This window comes from Schistocerca nitens, chromosome 1 (assembly GCF_023898315.1).
Source record: "Schistocerca nitens isolate TAMUIC-IGC-003100 chromosome 1, iqSchNite1.1, whole genome shotgun sequence".
Classification (NCBI taxonomy): domain Eukaryota; kingdom Metazoa; phylum Arthropoda; class Insecta; order Orthoptera; family Acrididae; genus Schistocerca; species Schistocerca nitens.
Window position 1 is genome coordinate 837,961,279 of NC_064614.1, and position 18,827 is coordinate 837,980,105.

General features: G+C 43.7%; 1 protein-coding gene and 2 non-coding genes across 3 annotated transcripts in view; 1 reads left to right on the forward strand and 2 right to left on the reverse strand.

Moving 5' to 3' along the window:
* Nucleotides 1-331: 331 nt before the first annotated feature.
* On the reverse strand, nt 332-406 carry Trnas-cga (transfer RNA serine (anticodon CGA)). The gene has a single exon. It is a non-coding gene; the product is annotated as a tRNA-Ser (tRNA).
* A 226-nt stretch (nt 407-632) lies between these two features.
* On the reverse strand, nt 633-707 carry Trnas-cga (transfer RNA serine (anticodon CGA)). Its single transcript has one exon. It is a non-coding gene; the product is annotated as a tRNA-Ser (tRNA).
* A 10,361-nt stretch (nt 708-11,068) lies between these two features.
* LOC126208398 (sodium channel protein Nach-like) overlaps nt 11,069-18,827 on the forward strand; it is a 239,755-nt gene continuing 231,996 nt past the window's right edge. The window contains exons 1-2 of the mRNA XM_049938887.1: nt 11,069-11,096; nt 13,792-13,918. Of these exons, the coding sequence (XP_049794844.1) occupies nt 11,069-11,096; nt 13,792-13,918 (155 nt within the window). The remainder of the gene's footprint in view (nt 11,097-13,791; nt 13,919-18,827) is intronic.

Consider the following 18,827-nt stretch of genomic DNA (forward strand, 5'->3'; position numbering starts at 1 on the left):
CACTTTTATGTCCTCAGTGGTTCATTATTGTGGGTGCATGTAATAAGTTTCCATACATCACAGGGATACAGTTGACGACTTCCTTGAAAATAGTTCAAGCAAAATCAAGAATTTTTAAAATCAAAGGGTTACCTACGACGTTGATTACAGAGAATACCACGCAGTCTACCTCTCATGAATTTGGGAAACTTTGTAATGAAAATGGCATCAAACACTTTAGATCAGCACTGTAGCACTCCGAATAAAATGGTCTGGCTGAAAGATACATGAGATCCGCCGAGATGTAAATAATCAAGTAAATCCATGAAACTTCCTGGCAGATTAAAACTGTGTGCCCGACCGAGACTCGAACTCGGGACCTTTGCCTTTCGCGGGCAAGTGCTCTACCAACTGAGCTATCGAAGCACGACTCACGCCCGGTACTCACAGCTTTACTTCTGCCAGTACCTCGTCTCCTACCTTCCAAACTTTACAGAAGCTCTCCTGCGAACCTTGCAGAACTAGCACTCCTGAAAGAAAGGATACTGCGGAGACATGGCTTAGCCACAGCCTGGGGGATGTTTCCAGAATGAGATTTTCACTCTGCAGCGGAGTGTGCGCTGATATGAAACTTCCTGGCAGATTAAAACTGTGTGCCCGACCGAGACTCGAACTCGGGACCTTTGCCTTTCGCGGGCAAGTGCTCTACCAACTGAGCTATCGAAGCACGACTCACGCCCGGTACTCACAGCTTTACTTCTGCCAGTACCTCGTCTCCTACCTTCCAAACTTTACAGAATCTCTCCTGCGAACCTTGCAGAACTAGCACTCCTGAAAGAAAGGATATTGCGGAGACATGGCTTAGCCACAGCCTGGGGGATGTTTCCAGAATGAGATTTTCAGTCTGCAGCGGAGTGTGCGCTGATATGAAACTTCCTGGCAGATTAAAACTGTGTGCCCGACCGAGACTCGAACTCGGGACCTTTGCCTTTCGCGGGCAAGTGCTCTACCAACTGAGCTACCGAAGCACGACTCACGCCCGGTACTCACAGCTTTACTTCTGCCAGTACCTCGTCTCCTACCTTCCAAACTTTACAGAAGCTCTCCTGCGAACCTTGCAGAACTAGCACTCCTGAAAGAAAGGATATTGCGGAGACATGGCTGTGGCTAAGCCAGAGTGGCCGAGCGGTTCTAGGCGCTTCAGTCTGGAACCACGTGACCGCTATGGTCGCATGTTCGAATCCTGCCTCGGGCATGGACGTGTGTGATGTCCTTAGGTTAGTTTGGCTTAAGTAGTTCTATGTTCTAGGGGACTGATGACCTCATATGTTAAGTCCCATAGTGCTCGAGCCATTTGATTTATTTGAACCATATGCCACCTGTGAGATAGCAGATGTACTGATAATAGTTTCAACGCCGTCCGCCAACAGATAGCGTAGTGGAATAGCTACCAGAGCGCCCTCTGTGTCTACACTTTTATAGGAAATGCTTACAAGCAGAAGGCTCAGTGCGATGCAGACGTGCGAAGCAAACAGGCAGCCATGCCACAGAGACGCACTCGTGATTCCTACAGCCAACTGAGTAAGTTTGAAAGGGGTCAAAATCTGGCCTTCCGATTGGAGGGATAGTACTTTCGGAGAATTGCCACACAAGGTGGACGTGCTGCGTCAGTTGTGCTATGATGCTGGTATCAGTGGTCACATGAACATTCTCACACCCCTAGACGAGGTTCTGGACGACCATGCAGCACAGATACCCGTCACTATCGTCGTACTGTAAGGGCAGGAATGGCAGATCCTACAGCTACCACGGTACAGATAAGAGGGCTTGTGAGCCCAGACGTGTAAACACGAACTGTTGCGAACCATTACTAGTATTGGGACTATAAGCACCCATACCTGTAGCCCATCTTCCACTCACACCACAACCTCGACTTGGACGGCTCGACTGATGCTGGAAAACAGGAAGGAAGGCAGATTGGGTTTAACATCCTGTGGAAATCGAGGTCACTAGAGACGGAGCACAAGGTCGGATTGTTTTAAGAATGGGGAACGGAATTGGCCTTGCCATTTCACAGGAACACTACTGGCACTTACCTGAAGCGATTTAGGGAAATCACAGAAAACATAAATCTGGACTGCCGAATGCGGATTTGAACCACCGTCCTCCTGAATACGAGTCCAGTATGCTAACCACAGCGCCACCACGCTCGGTTCGACTGGTGTCGTCAGAAAATCACTTGTAAGATGGAATGGTTTGTAAGATTACAGCCGGTCGGGGTGGCCGAGCTGTTCTAGGCGCTGCAGTCTGGAACCGCGCGACCGCTTCGGTCGCAGGTTCGAATCCTGCCTCGGGCATGGATGTGAGTGATGTCCTTAGGTTAGTTAGGTTTAAGTAGTTCTAAGTTCTAGGGGACTGATGACTTAAGAAGTTAAGTCCCATAGTGCTCAGAGCCATTTGAACCATTAAGATTACAGAGGTGAAAGCAGGTTCTGTCTGCATGAAAGTGGTGGTCGTTTGCATATACGACGTAGACTTGTTAAGCCTGTCTCACAGAGTGCATCCGTCCAAGACACACTGGCTTCACTCCAGGCCTCGTGGTCTGGGGTGCGATTACCTACAATTCTCGTTCATCTTTAGTGTTTCTGGAGGGGACGCTAACTAGCGCTTAGTATGTGCAGATTATTGTTAGACCCGTTGCTCCGCCATTCTTGCAACTCGACGGTGACGTGTTGTTCAAACAGCATAATGCTCACCCTAACGCCGCCCATGAAACTCAAAGTTCTCTGCAAGACATACAGCAACTTTCCTGGCCAGCAAGATCTCTGGACTTGTCTCCAATCGAGCACGTGTGGGATGAGATGGGACAAGAAGTGACTCCTGCAACTCGTCAGCCAACAACTCTTACAGAACTACATGAACAGGTCGAGCAGGAGTGGCATAACGTATCCCAGGACAATGCTCGCCATCTGTACGATAGAGTGCATGCCAAAGTCAGAGTCGGCGCTGCACTACATACTAAAATGAGTGTTTCAGCGTGGTCGATACCTGGTATCTCACAACTGCTTGTACCACTGACCTTAAATGTAAACATTTCAGGTACTCCACATGCACTGCTGCAACAAAAGATCTTGGGTGACCTGGAAACTTCTAAAGCAGAGTTCCAATTTTTTCCAACAATTTGTGTAGAACAAAAATGTTCTGTAAGTTACAGAGTCCTTTATACAATCCTCACTCAGTTTGTTGATGGTTCATCGCTTCCAGTTTCTAGAGGAACCTAGTAAGATACTGATGGAATACGCAAATGAAGCAATCGAAATGAGGTAACGCCCGATAGGTATGCAACACAACTAACGTACATGTAATGCGGTTACTATCATAACTGACCAAAACTAGTATGAAAACTACCGCAGCCTACGGTAGTTGTTCAACTCTACTCGTGACGACTGGGCTTGTCTGCAGGTCAGGACGGTTCGAGCGGCGTCCGCACGCCGGGCAGATAGCGTTGATGTGTTTGCAGGCCCCTGCGCAGCTGACAGGCTGTGGCGATAGCGAGATGTGGCGAGGCTCGCGAACTCGCGTGTCTGCGGCTACCTGACGGCTAGCGCGGCGCCGGGACGGATAATCGCCCTCCAGGCAAGCCGGTGTCGCAGTAGCCGACCATCCGCTGGGTAGCGAGCTCCCTCTGCAGCCTGCCGATGAAGAACGTGGCCAGCCGAAACTTCTCCGCAACTCCATCTCCACGTAAGGGTGACAGTGTAGTTATCCACAGTTTCACTGTCTGTATCGTCAGGATCTAAAAGTAAAGTTTTGAGGCACTTTAACAGGAACACAGACGTATTGTGGCGCCTGCCCATCTTCCTCCAAGGAATTGATATTTTCAAAGCTGAATGGTAGTCATGTTACCGTGAAATCTTCTGTAGAAATGCTGAAGGCGGACTCAGGTCTTATCGTTGTTCTTCTGACACAGGGCACAATGTGTTCCTCTCTGTCTTTATTTGTTGTTGGTCATCAGTCTTCTGCCTGGTTTGGTGCGACTCGCCATGACTTCTTTTCCCTTGCGATCCCCCTCATCTCAGCGTAGCATTTACAGCAAACGTCCTGAATTATTTGGATACATATATCTGCCTTGCCCTTCTTTGTTTTACATATATCGCTTTCCTCGATTCTGCAGAGACCTCATTTTTTACCTAATCAGTCCCCCTAATTTTCACATCCATATATACACACATCAAAAAAAGTTTTGCATCACCTCGGTTCCGAGAGTTCCGGAACCTGTACAGAAAATTGGAATAGAGATCAACATAAACATCATTTCTGCCCTTTTTATTGCTCAAAAATGGTTCGAATGGGTCTGAGCACTATGGGACTTAACATCTGAGGTCATCAGTCCCCTAGAACTTAGAACTACTTAAACCTAACTAACCCAAGGACGCCACACACATCCATGGCCGAGGCAGGATTCGAACCTGCGACCGTAGCAGTCGCACGGTTCCGGACTGAAGCGCCTAGAACCGCTCGGCCACCACGGCCAGCTATTGCTCATGAAAACCACACATTACATGTTGTACCACCATACGGCGAGACCTTCAGAGGTGGTAGTCCAGATTACTGTATACACCTGTACTTCTTATACACAGTAGCACGTTCTCTTGCTTTGATGCATGCCTGTATTCGTCGTGGCATACTATCACAAGTTCATCAAGGCACTGTTGGTCCAGATTGTCCTACTTCTCAACGGCGATTCGGCGTAGATCCCTCAGACTAGTTGGTAGGTCACATCGTCCATAAACAGCCCTTTTCAATCTATCCTAGGCACGTTCGATGGGACTCATGTCTAGAGAACATGCTGACCACTCTAGTCGAACGATGTCGTTATCCTGAAGGAAGTCATTCACAAGATGTGCACGATTGGGGCGCGAATTGTCGTCCATGAAGAACGCCTCGCCAATATGCTGCCGATAGGGTTGCACTGTCGGTCGGAGGATGGCATTCACATATCGTACAGCCGTTACGGCGCCTTCCATGACCACCAGCGGCGTACGTCGGCCCCACATAATGCCACCCCAAAAACATCAAGGAATCTCCACCTTGCTGCACTCGCTGGACAGTGTGTTTCAGGCGTTCAGCCTGACCGGGTTGCCTCCAAACACGTCTCCGACGATTATCTGGTTGAAGGCATACGCGACACTCATCGGTGAAGAAAACGTGATGCCAATCCTGAGCGGTCCAATCGGCATGTTGTTGGGCCCATCTTTACTGCGCTGCATAGTGTCGTGATTGCAAAGATGGACCTCGCCATGGACATTGAGAGCGAAGTTGCGCACCATGCAGCTTACTGCGCACAGTTTGAGTCGCAATACGACGTCCTGTGGCTGCACGAAAAGCATTATTGAACATGGTGGCGTTTCTGTCAGGGTTCCTCCGAATCATAATCCGTAGGTAGGGCTCATCCACAGCAGTAGTAGCCCTTGGGTGACCTGAGCGAGGCATGTCATCGACAGTTCCTTTCTCTCTGTATCTCCTCCATGTCCGAACATCACTTTGGTTCACTCCGAGTCGTCGGGACACTTTCCTTGTAGAGGGACGTTCCTGGCACAAAGTAGCAATGCAGACACGATCGAACCGCGGTGTTGGCCGTCTAGGCATGGTTGAACTACAGACAACGCGAGATGTGTACCTCATTCCTGGTGGAATGACGAACTGATCGGCTGTCAGATCCCCTCCGTCTAATAGGCGCTGCTCATGCATGGTTGTTTACATCTTTGGGCGGGTTTAGTGACTTCTCTGAGCAGTCAAAGGGACTGTGTCTGTGATAAAATATCCACAGTCAAAGTCTCTCTTCAGGAGTTCTGGTAACCGGTGTGATGCAAACTTTTCTTGATGTGTGTAGTACCGCACCTCAGACCTTCAATTATGTTATTTTCCAATGTCCCACAGTCAGTCATTTTTTTACAATGCTGTATTTCAAACGTACATTCTCAGAAATTTCTTCGTGAAATTAAGGTATATCTTTGATACGAACAGACTTCTCTTAACGGGAAACGCTCTCTTAGCCGTGCTAGTCTGGTTCTTGTGCATCTCGTATCATCGTTGAGTCTTTCGACATACGTAATTTTGATTCTAAAGCAGCAGAATTCGGTCCCTTCGTCTACTTCGCGGGCCCCAATTTTATTGTATAGTTCATCGCTAATCTAATTTCTACTACTCAACTTTACTTTCATCTAGCCGGCCGAAGTGGCCGAGCGGTTCTAGGCACTACAGTCTGGAACCGCGCGACCACTACGGTCGCATGATCGAATCCTGCCTCGGCCATGGATGTGTGTGATGTCATTAGGTTAGTTAGCTTTAAGTAGTTCTAAGTTCTAGGGGACTGATGACCTGAGCAGTTAAGTCCCATAGTGCTCAGAGCCATTTGAACCATTTTTTTTTTTTACTTTCGTCTTTCTTTAGTTTACCCGCAATCCATATTCTGTACTCATTAGACTCTTCATTCCGTTCAGCAGCTCCTGTTATTCTTTCTCACTGTCACTGAGGATAGCGATGTCATCAGTGAATCTTATCGTTGACATCCTTTCACTTTCCGTTTTAATTACACTTTTGAACCTTTCTTTTATTTCATTCATTGCTTCTTCGACGTGCAGACTCAACAGTGGGGCAGAAAGACCATCCCTGTCTTACATCCTTTTTAATCTAAGCTCTCATTTCTTGGTCTCCCATTATTATTGAGTCCTCTTGTTTCTTGTACATATTGTATATTAGCAGTCTTCCCCTATAGTTTGTACCTATTTTTCTGAGACTTTCATAGATCTTGCACTATTTTACGTTGTCGAACGGTTTTTACAGGTCGACAAATCTTATGAACGTCTTGTGAGTTTTCGTAAGTGTTACCTTCATCAGCAAGCGCAACGTCAGAACTACCTTTCAGGTTTCTGTACCTTTCCTAAGGGTGAAACTGATCATCTTACAAATATTTATTGCCTTCCGGGGTGTCCGAGCGGTTCTAGGCGCTATAGTCTGCAACCGCGCGACCGCTACGGTCGCAGGTTCGAATCCTGCCTCGGGAATGGATGTGTGTGATGCCCTTAGGTTAGTTAGGTTTAAGTAGTTCTAAGTTCTAGGGGACTGATGACCTCACAAGTCCCATAGTGCTCAGAGCCATTTGAACCATTTTTGAAATATTTAATTTTATTTTCCATTCTTCTATTTTTGAAATATTTAATTTTATTTTCCATTCTTCTGTTTATTATACTTATAGTGACCCTAGAATACCAACATCTCGCGGTTGTGGAGCCTATGTTCATCCTTGGAAATTACCAGCAGGGTGAATCTGCTGAGAATTATTCATTGGAGATTTCATGCATGGCTTTTTTAAAAAGCTTTTCGTATACTAGTTCCGTTTTCTTTGTGTACGACATTAGAACTCCGTGAAAACCACGATCTGATTATCTAAACAATTACGAACCTCCCTCATGCTTTAGACACTAACACTGATGGTGCTTCTCTTGACACTGAAATACGTCCTGCGACAGGGAAAAATTTAGCAACCGACTAATTGGATCACATAAGGTGTTCCCATTGATACATTCTCTAGGTTTTGTGCTCCTTCATAACTCATGGCTCTTCAGTATATACACCTAGTTTACTAGAGATTCCTCGACGGTAACTCTGCTATGGATATGTCCTTTCCGCAATTCCTTCGCACTGTTTTTTGTTGGTATTGTGTGCTCTAAGCATATATTTAGCTCAGATATAATTTTTTTTGGTAGCAAATATACACTACTGGTCATTAAAATTGCTACACCAAGAAGAAATGCAGATGATAAACGGGTATTCATTGGACAAATATATTATACTAGAAGTGACATGTGATTACATTTTCACGCAATTTGGATGCATAGATCCTGAGAAATCAGTACCCAGAACAACCACCTCTGGCAGCAATAACGGTCTTAATACGCCTGGGCATTGAGTCAAACACAGCTTGGATGGCGTGGACAGGTACAGCTGCCCATGCAGCTTCAACACGATACCACAGTTCATCAAGAGTAGTAACTGCGTATTGTGATGAGCTAGTTATTCGGCCACCACTGACCAGACGTTTTCAGTTGGTGATAGATCTGGAGAATGTGCTGGCCAGGGCAGCAGTCGAACATTTTCTGAATCCAGAAAGGTCCGTACAGGACCTGCAACATGCGGTCGTGCATTATCCTGCTGAAATGTAGGGTTTCGCAGTGATCGAATGAAGGTTAGAGCCACGGGTCGTAACACATCTTAAATGTAACGTCCACTGTTCAAAGTGCCGTCAATGCGAACAAGAGATGACCGAGACGTGTAACCAATGGCAGCACCCCATACCATCACGCCGGGTGATACGCCAGTATGGTGATGACGAATACACGCTTCCAATGCGCGTTCACCGCGATGTCGCCAAACACGGATGCGACCATCATCGTGCTGTAAACAGAACCTGGATTCATCCGAAAAAATGACGTTTTGCCATTCGTGCACCCAGGTTCGTCGTTGAGTACACCATCGCAGGTACTCCTGTCCGTGATGCAGCGTCAAGGGTAACCGCAACCATGGTCTCCGAGCTGATAGTGCATACTGCTGGACCGTCGTCGAACTCTGTGCAGATGGTTGTTGTCTTCCAACATCCCCATCTATTGACTCAGGGATCGAGACGAGGCTGCACGGTCCGTTACAGCCATGCGGATAAGATGCCTGTCATCTCTACTGCTAGTTATACGAGGCCGTTGGGATTCAGCACGGCGTTCTGTATTACCCTCCTGAATCCCATCGATTCCATATTCTGCTAACAGTCATTGGATCTCGACCAACGCGAGCAGCAATGTCGCGATACGATAATCTGCAATCGCGATAGGTCACAATCCGACCTTTATCAAAGTCGGAAACGTGATGGTACGCATTTCTCCTCCTTACACGAGGCATCACAATAACGTTTCACAAGGCAACGCCGGTCAACTGTTGTTTTTGTATGAGAAATCGGTTGGAAACTTTCCTCATGTCAGGACGTTGTAGGTACGCCACCGGCGCAAACCTCGTGTGAATGCTCTGAAAAGCTAATCATTTGCATATCACAGCATCTTCTTCCTGTCGGTTAAATTTCGCGTCTGTAGCACGTCATCTTCGTGGTGTAGCAATTTTAATGGCCAGTAGTGTATTATTTGAGAACGATTGTCTCTGTTGCCCTTCTGACGCTAAGCTCTGTTTTCTTCCTGCTGACATATTCAACACACAACATTTCCGTGTGAACTCTGTCGTGACACTGAATACAGTAACGTCCGACTTGGCAATAACAAATACGCTGCAGCCACCATAAACGGCAATGTCGTCTCAGAATTTTTCAAGGGATACTACAGCACAAGCGGAACACAAAACACCATATCAGTATGATACGATTGCTCAGAAAATAAGCACCAGACAAAAGGTGTTTACAACACGGTGTTTTTATTATTTTGTCTAATTGATCGACGAAGTCACACCTGGATGAAAAAGTAAAAATTCAACTGTATTTAATTTAAGTTTATAATGGTCGCCTAGTCGTAGATATTGCTATAATCGCACTATTTCACTCCCATTTACGGAGCTTGTTAGCACTTGATGTTAGGTTGGCGCCATTAAAATGCATTGTGGTAATCGCTGCTGCTTGTTGGATCGCTGCTGTGTCTCGATGCTAATGCTGGCTCTAAATCTGGTTGTCTTGGGGTAAAAGGATGAGGTCCCGTGTTTTTGATGTGCTTTTGATGATAAACAATGAGCGAAACCAACAAATATTTAAACTTCAAATATTTATTACTCTGGTGGCCATCTTATTTCCACTGTCCACCTAAAACAATGACACAACACAAAGTAGCACTTCTTTTACATGTTCTTTGCAATGTTTATCCGACTCGAACAATAACACACATACTCTTTACCAAAGTGACATTCAGACTCTGCTCCCGACACTTCTTGCTGCTTGTATTTATAACCTTGTCAAAGAACTACAAAAAGAGATATAGTTTATAAGTCACATGTACATCCATTATCGTAATTTGTGCAGAAGAGTTATTAATTTATATCGAGTGACATAATTTAACAAGTTATTAAAATGACAGACAGATTTGTTGACTTGACAGAATAATTCATTGTTACAAAAGGGCCGTTTTTTAGAAGTTTGTCAATTGACTTCTCTAATTTGCATAAATAAGTAAATAACATGAATTATTCAGAATTACATTGATTTTCGTCTAAAATAGGAGTATTTACGTGAATACTGAGTGAAAACGGTCCTAGTGAACAAATAGGTTTCGCTGGGTGATTTTTATTTAAGGAGATCCAAAATACGTAATTTGGCCACTATTTTTCGTACTTCATATTAATTATGTAAGATGAACTTAGTGTTTTTACATGATGACATTTGCTATATCAGTGATCAAGTGATATTAACTTTTGTGTGGGTCAGTTATTCAGTATAATTTAATGGGCTGACTGTTTACGGAGACATGTTATGCAATCATTGTTAACATACACAATAACTTTTCTATAATCATAAATACTCGTTAAACTGGTTGAATTTGGAGGGTATCGCATATTTCGGTAAAGTAAAGCCTTTAATAGGTTCCGTTACCAGTTCCTTCAATGAGGTTCACTTGGTAAAGGGGTTGCTTAAGTAGTCCCATGACTCTTTATGCTCAGGGCTCACCGTGGTGTATCTCACTTTTCCTCATCGATACACTGACATAAAAGCACTGATGCCGATAAAATGCAACAAAAAAAGAAAAGTTCGTTACGAAGTGCGTATTTGCTCGGAAACGTATTGGTGTAGGGCGACAGGTACAATGATTGAAGCCACTGATGTGTCCATTGCAACGAACTTGTTGCAACTGTACATATTGAGGCCTGTAGTAATTTCTCTCTTTTTTATTTTGCCTCACTTTTACGACCATAAAAAATAGCAGCAGTGTCTTATTTTGTAAATACATACTATAATCGTAAAATATTTTTCTTATTTCTGAAACAAAAATCGCAAAAGCTCACAATTTAAATCGTCCTTCCTCACAGGCGTAAGGAATTCCACGACGTGATGGAATCACGTCAATCCACTCAAGAAGGTCAGTTTTTAGCTACAAAGATGTTATTGTATGCCCTTTAAATAGTAATATGCTTCACATTTCCAGGAATATTCCACCGAGATATTTTCTCTGTCTTGTTCTGTTCGTCAGTCCGTGGACCGGTTTGATGCAGGTCTCCATGCTTGTCCATCCCGTGCAAGTTCCTATCTTACTCCACACCTACTGCAACTTACATCTATTGAACCAGCTAACTAAATCAGGTCCAGATCCCCAGTTGCAATTTTCGTCCCCTATACTTCCCTTCTTCCCTCCGTTCCTTATTAAATATTCCTAGATACTTCAGAACGTTTCCTACCAACCTACCCCCTCTTTCCGTCATGTTGTGCCATAACGATCTTCTCTAAAATTCGATTCACTATTTCTTCATTAGTTGCTCAATTTATACATATAAATTTCAGAATTATTCTGTAAAACCATATTTCAAAAGCTTCTATTCTTCCCTTGCCTGTAATGGTTGTCGTCAACGTTTCCATTCCATATAAGGCTGCACTCCAGACAAATACTTTCAATAAAGTCATTCTAGCATTTAAATTTATGTTCTTTGTCGACAAATTTATCTTTTTCAGAGGCGCTTTTGTTGCTACTGCCAGTCTGCATTATAAATCATCCTTACTTTGGCATCATCAGTTAATTTTCTGTCAAAATAACAAAACTTGTCTACTGTCTTCAGTATCTCATTTCCTAATCTTTAAGTCTCTCAATATTTCCTGACCTAATACGACTACATTCAGTTTTTCTTAATTTACAGTTTTGCATGTCTGTATTTTATAGTGTCTGTGTCGTTATATACAACGCCTTTCGGATACTGGTGCATGCATGTCCGAAGGACATTTTACAGAACAATACAGACACAGCAGAATACAGACATTAAAAGCATGTATTACATGCCCAGTAAGGTAAACGCGACGAGAATAACCATGTCGCTCCCAGTGCAGGAATCACATGAAAAGGTGTGCGAGCAAAGGACACGGACAGTGACTGGGTCGGTCTAGGGAGCGGGCATGGAGAGGCGAAGTGATTAAGACAACCGCTCGCGAGAAGCGGGAAATACAGTTTCGAATCCCGGTTTGGCACAAATTCTCATAAATCACTAATCATTTGTACAGCTGATGTAGACCACTTTTGTAATTTGCAAATACATTTCTTCAATTCTTATTTTACTCCCGCCTTTTCATAATGTAACCTGTTTCCAAGCCATTGTTCATTGGGTTCAACTGGTCTTCCGAGACCTTTGCCATTTGTAATAGAATTACAGTGTCATCGTCAAATCTGACTTTTTGTTTCTCCTTTCTGAACTTTAACTCATTTTCCAAATTTACCCTTGATTTCATTTGCTGCTTTGTCAATACAAAAATTAAATATCAAGGGGGATAGGTTACAACCCTATCTCTTGTCTCAACTTATGTCACTGTTTCATATCCCTAAACTGTTATAACTGCAGTTTCGACCCATTACAAGTTGTAAATAACCTTTCTTTCCTTCATTCAGAACTTTAAAGAGTTATTCCAGTCAGATCTACGACTTATAAACACCCATCTCAATTTATGATGTACAAACTCAGGAAGTTGCCGGCCTCAGTAGTTACAACAATGATGAGCCTGACATAATGGATTTGTAATTCAGCGAAGTTAAAACTGGACATTTTACCTTCGGAATATTACAGAAGAAGAGGGAGAGGCAGCAGCTTAAAGATTCATTACCGTGAGCCAACGCCAGACTTCAAAAGTTTATCTAAGGGAAGAGCACAACGAAGTTTTCTTTCGAGAGCTATTGAAGTTGGAATTATCACTGATTTAGACGTTCAAGCAAATCATAAAGTTGAAAGCTGCTGTAAAATGTTCAATTTTATAAATAGCTTACTAAAAAGCTTTTCGCTAATGTTTCCTGAATGACTGCTGCGGTTTCCTCAGGTTTACTCTGTATTAACGAGAGATCGTACTAGGGAGTACATGCGCATGGTAACGCTGGAGTTGAAAGACGCTTGAACAACGCCCTGCACGAAGTTCGTGAACTGTATTCACAGATCGTCCTGGCCATCCTGTTCTGGACAAAGAATATTTTTTTGTGAAGGCACAAGGCTATCAGAAATGCAATAAAATATGACATCATACAGTCAAAATAACCAAAGTAAAAAAAGTTTCCTGTTTCACCGTTAGTCGTAGTGAAGAAGGAAAAATACATTTTCTGAACAGGATTCTCAATGCAACTCATCCAAAGAAATATTTCATCCGTCTTCAGTCGTAAGGATTTAAAATGTTCCACTTCACTCACTAGCTGACCAGCTTGTGCCGATAAACTTCGCTTGTATGAAGTACCAAGTCAGAAACCATGTGCGCCATGTTTTGTTATAGTAAAAAAAAACCATGATCCAATTTTATCTGCTGCTCTGTTTGCTAAATAATTTGCGTAATATTCATGCTCTTTCATTGTCACACTCTTGCATATGCAAACAGAGTAAATAAGTTAGAATCATTTGTCACTTCTATTGTCAGATCATTGGGCCATATTAAGAAAAGAGCAGAACTATCTCCGTCCCCAAACTCCCTCCACACACACACACACACACACACACACACACACACACACACACACACACACACAATTGACAGTATACTCCCATTGAGATTCATAATTGTTCCATGTATGTTAAACTCGCTGCATGTATTGCTTCCAGCCGCATCTGCAGGAAGTCCAGTTCGCTGGACCGATGCCGTCTGGGCCGTGATTATCCAGTACACTCAAAACACGACCCTACATGGCTACCGGTACCTCACCGAGAAACGGAGACACTGGATGGAAAGGTAAACTTTTAGGAGTTTTCAGAGAACACCACTTAACAGACAAACGAGTAGCACAACCAGAAGCTGCTCAGACGTATAAGAACTGAGTAATAGGATATAACACCGCAACTAGTGAAATGTTTTTCGCTCACTGAGAAAATAGCTACGATGCAGGGATACGTAGAAACTAACTTCATGAAAACAGACTGTGTGAAGATTTCTACTGCATGTGTCCTGTTGCATGGTAGGTACAGGGTCCACAATGGGCCCTGATAACTTGTCGTAGTTGCCGACGTCGCGGTGGTAAATGCATGGGTCTTCGGTTGTGGAGGCCCACTTTAGGAGTGTTCGGTGCACTTTGTGGTCACACACTTGTTCTCAGCTCAGCGGACTTTAGAAACAGGATGGAAGAGCTAAAGATTTTGAGGCGCACATCGTATCGTACTAGATCTGTCCCTCATGCTATACGTGAGCAAGTTGCAAAGGAACTGCAACGATGGAAAGACAATGGGGTAACGTAACCTGCTTCTGCAAGCCAGTGGGCATCCCGTCTGGTGATAGTCAAAAAGCCATCAGAAGGTTTACATTTGTTTGCTGATTTCAAACCATGGTAAACCCACAAAGAGTCATTCATTCTTTTCCTTTCCAATGACTGGAGGAATTGATGGACAGATTGGAACAGGGCAGATCCTTCTTGAAGATTCATTTATGTGAGGCATATTTACAGGTATCACTACACGAGCAGTCCAAGCAATTTTTTCTGATCAATACTCACCTGGGATTGTTCCAGTTTCGGAAGTGCATCAGTTGCTGCTATTTTTCAACATTTTTTGGAACAATAAACAGCTGGAGTCTCGTCATGTAGACACTATATGGATGACATACTTGTCACGAATTGTACGCCTGTAGAACATTTGGCGAATGTAGTGTTTATTTCAAATTCTCACCAAGTCTGACTTAAAGTGTAACAACGAAAGATGTGGCTCAGTAAACTTTCCCAGCATAATAATTGGTTGTATTCATGTCGGGTCTCCAGCCGGAAAATATCGTTATCCGGACACAATATTTCAGCGGTCGGCATGTGTTGACGTCGGCGTATTTTCATTTAATGTCAAATACTTTGAACAAACTGACAGAAAGTCTATGGGGAGTCCATTATGCCCCATAATCGCCAGTTGGTTTACGGAATATTTTGCGGACATGGCACTGAAGAGGGCGTTCTTAAAACCAACTTGTTTCTGGAAATATGTCGACGATACGTTTCTGGTATGACCACGTGGGAGGGATGATCTGGATCGTTTCCTAGATCATTTTAATGCCTGCATCCCAATATTAAATTCACGACGGAAGTTGAAAAGGATGGAAAACTTCCGTTTTTACATGTCTTGGTCTACAGGAGGGATGATGGGACGTTAGGACATAGTGTTCATCGTAAGCCTGCGCATACGGATCGATATCTTCAGGCATCAAGCTGTCATCCATCGTACCAAAGCGATGGGATACCACGTACATTTGCAATAAGAACTTATGTCATCTCAGATGCACATAGTTCGACACAAGAACTGAATCATCTAAAAGCTGTGTTTAAGCAGAATGGCTATACTGACAAACAGATCCGTCGCGCTCTACAGATTGGCCGCCGGCCTCTGTGACCGAGCGATTCTAGGCGCTTCAGTTCGGAACCGCGCTGCTGCTACGGTCGCAGGTTCGAATCCTGCCTCGGGCATGGATGTGTGTGATGTCTTTAGGTTAGTTAGGTTTAAGTAGTTCTAAGTCTAGGGGACTGATGACCTCGGATGTTAAGTCCAATACTGCTTACAGCCATTTGAACCATTTTCTACAGACTGGACCTTCACGGGAACCAACAGAAGATACAAGCAAATCGGTGGTATTCTTACCTTTTGGGAGGAGAATATCTTCAAAAACAGAAAGAGTTTTAAAGAAATTTTATATTAAAAGCGTATTTCGTCCGCCAGCTAAGACCAGAGCTCTGCTGGGCTCAGTGAAGGAATTCCCTGCCATTGCTGGAATGCCTATGTTGGACAAACGATTCGTACGGTCCAGGATCGGTGCGTGGAGCATCATCGCCACACGCGTTTATTTCAGTCAGAAAAATCTGCAGTGGCGGAACGTTGTCTTACTGAAGGACATAAAATGTTGTACGATGAGATACAAGTGGTTGCCCCTGCGTCGCGGTATTGGGACTGTGTAGTGAGAGGAACCATTGAAATCCGGCTATCTGACGATATTATAAAGAGAGATAAGGGGTATCCTTTAAGTAAGAGTTGCACCCTGTTCTGTTTGACATTCAGAAACAACGGTCCTAGTTTCGGTCATCAAAAGATGTCAATAGTGTTTGATATCGATTTATCGTTTCCGCAAGATTTCATCACCGGTGCGCTGTCGTGCCTTGCGCTAGAGGGCAGTTATGTTCGCGCACGTGCGGTGGACCCACGATCTGTGTATAAAGGAGCCGCCGCGTCGTGTTTGATTTCTCCACACGACCACCATCCCCTTAGGGATCTCGTCGTCTGCATCATTAATGCCAGTGGTATCAAGAGGATGACGACTGAACTGAACACCTTCATTCATGACTACCATCTGGATATTCTCCTTGTTACTGAAACACACCTTAAGCTGACCGACGAGTTTCGCCTACGCAACATGATCTGCTATTGGACTGAAAGGCTCAGTCGCCGTGGTGGGGGCACAGCCATGTTCCTCCGCAGGGCGTTGGTATAGCATGAGGGACAGATCTAGTACGATACGATGTGCGCCTCAAAATCTTTAGCTCTTCCATCCTGTTTCTAAAGTCCGCTGAGCAGAGAACAAGTGTGTGACCACAAAGTGCACCGAACACTCCTAAAGTGGGCCTCCACAACCGAAGACCCATGCATTTACCACCGCGACGTCGGCAACTACGACTGAAATTGGCAGGTGACTATCGGCACTGCACATTGGCGCAGAGTTCTGATGAATCCCGATATCTTCCTCGTCATGCAGTGGGGGAGCCCAAATCATCTGTCTTCCAGGAGGACATCTCCTTGGCACCTGTACTGGGAGGACGGAGGAAAGCTCGCGGCGGCTCCATTATGCTCTGGGGAAAATTCATGTGGGGATCTAGTTGTCCAATGGAGCTCGCGCAAGACACCATGATGACCAAGGAGTATCGTACACTGGTTGCAAATTACTCCTTCATGACAGTCATGTTTCCAGATGGCGTATAAAATGACCTGCCCTTCTTTGAACTTTTTGATGCCCTCTATCCCTCCTATCGCAATCTGTAAAAGATCCCATACCGCACAGTAATAGTTCATTAGAATTTGTGTGAGCATAGTGTAGGCAGTCAGTCAGTTTGTCACATCTTCAAAGTGTTCACGCTTTTTATATTTTGGGCCAGTTATTGTCAGTTACAACTTCAATTATGCTTTATCATATAGAAAAGAAAAATTTCTTCTTTTCCAACTGAATGTTTTATTTGTGGGCCCCATGTTGCGCCTTTCCATGCTAAGCAATTTCGGTGGTCTATAATGTACAAGAACATTGTATAGCAAATTATATATATTTTGATAAGTGATCTGTAGAGATTCTTGGCCGTTCATTTAATTATCTATTTACAACTATATGATCATGTGTTTTTCATTCATTATATGTCCTTTTCATGAATACATGTGATATTCTCTATGTACTAAATGCATATAGCACATGTTTCTTCCAGTTAATAAAAAAAACCAACACATACACACACACACACACACACACACACACCTACCCACCCACCCACCCACCCACCCACCCACCCACCCACCCACACACACACACATACACATATACACCTCTACCCACCCTGTCTCCGTTCCACCCAACACCCTACTCCACTCTCATCCTCTGCAACTCCCATGATCCCTGTCAGCCTTAAGCATGTCAGGGAGAATATGTGCAGTGTGTTGCAGTATAGGTCATGTACAGCGAAATGTTTAAATCTGGTCTATTCTTTGGAAGAAACCTGACTACATACAGAAGATCAGATGGATGTGTGAAAAGAACGCAGAAATGTATGTAAGTGTTAGAAACACAGCCATATAGTTGCAAATAATTAGATAATTAAATGAACTGCTAAGAATCACTACAAGTCTCTTACTGAAATATCTGTAATTCAATAATTGCCTTGTGTCTTATAGACCACTGAAGATGTGTAGAATAAATAGAGGAAATAGGTTTGGTACAAAAAATTAAACATTCAGTTGCAAGGGACGGAATTTTTTCTTATCTATATGATAATTCTAGGTGTTCTGCCAATGAAACTCAGTCGCCTTCACGACAACATTTTCATTGTGATGGATCCAATTTAACTTGTTCGTAATTGTAATCCATAGGTATTAGTTGAATCGACAATCTATAAATTTATGTGATTTATCGTGTAACTATAGTTTAACGGAACTTCTTCAGCATTCGTGTGGATGAGCTTGCCCTTTTCGTGGTGTAGGGTGAGTTGTTACTTTTTGCACCATTCAGATATCTTGTCTAAATCATTTTGCAGTTTCTTTTGATCTTGTGATGACTTTACTAGACGGTAAACTACAGCATCGACTGTAAACAATTTAAGATGGCTAGTCACATTGTCTGTAAAATCGTTTATATAGATTAAGAACAGGAAAGGGCCTGTAACACTTGTTTGGGAAACCCAAGGTATCACCTCTGTTTCACTAGTTGACTTCCCTTTATTGCTACGAACAGATCTTTCTGACAGGAATAACAAATCAAATTGCGCAACTGAGACAATACTCCAGGCTCATATTTGGAAACGGATTGTAAGGAATGATGCCAAACGCCTTTGCAAATCTAGAAATATTGAATCAACCTGAGATCCCCTGTCGATAGGACTCATTACTTCGTTTGAATAAAGAGTCAGTTGTGTTTCATAAGAATA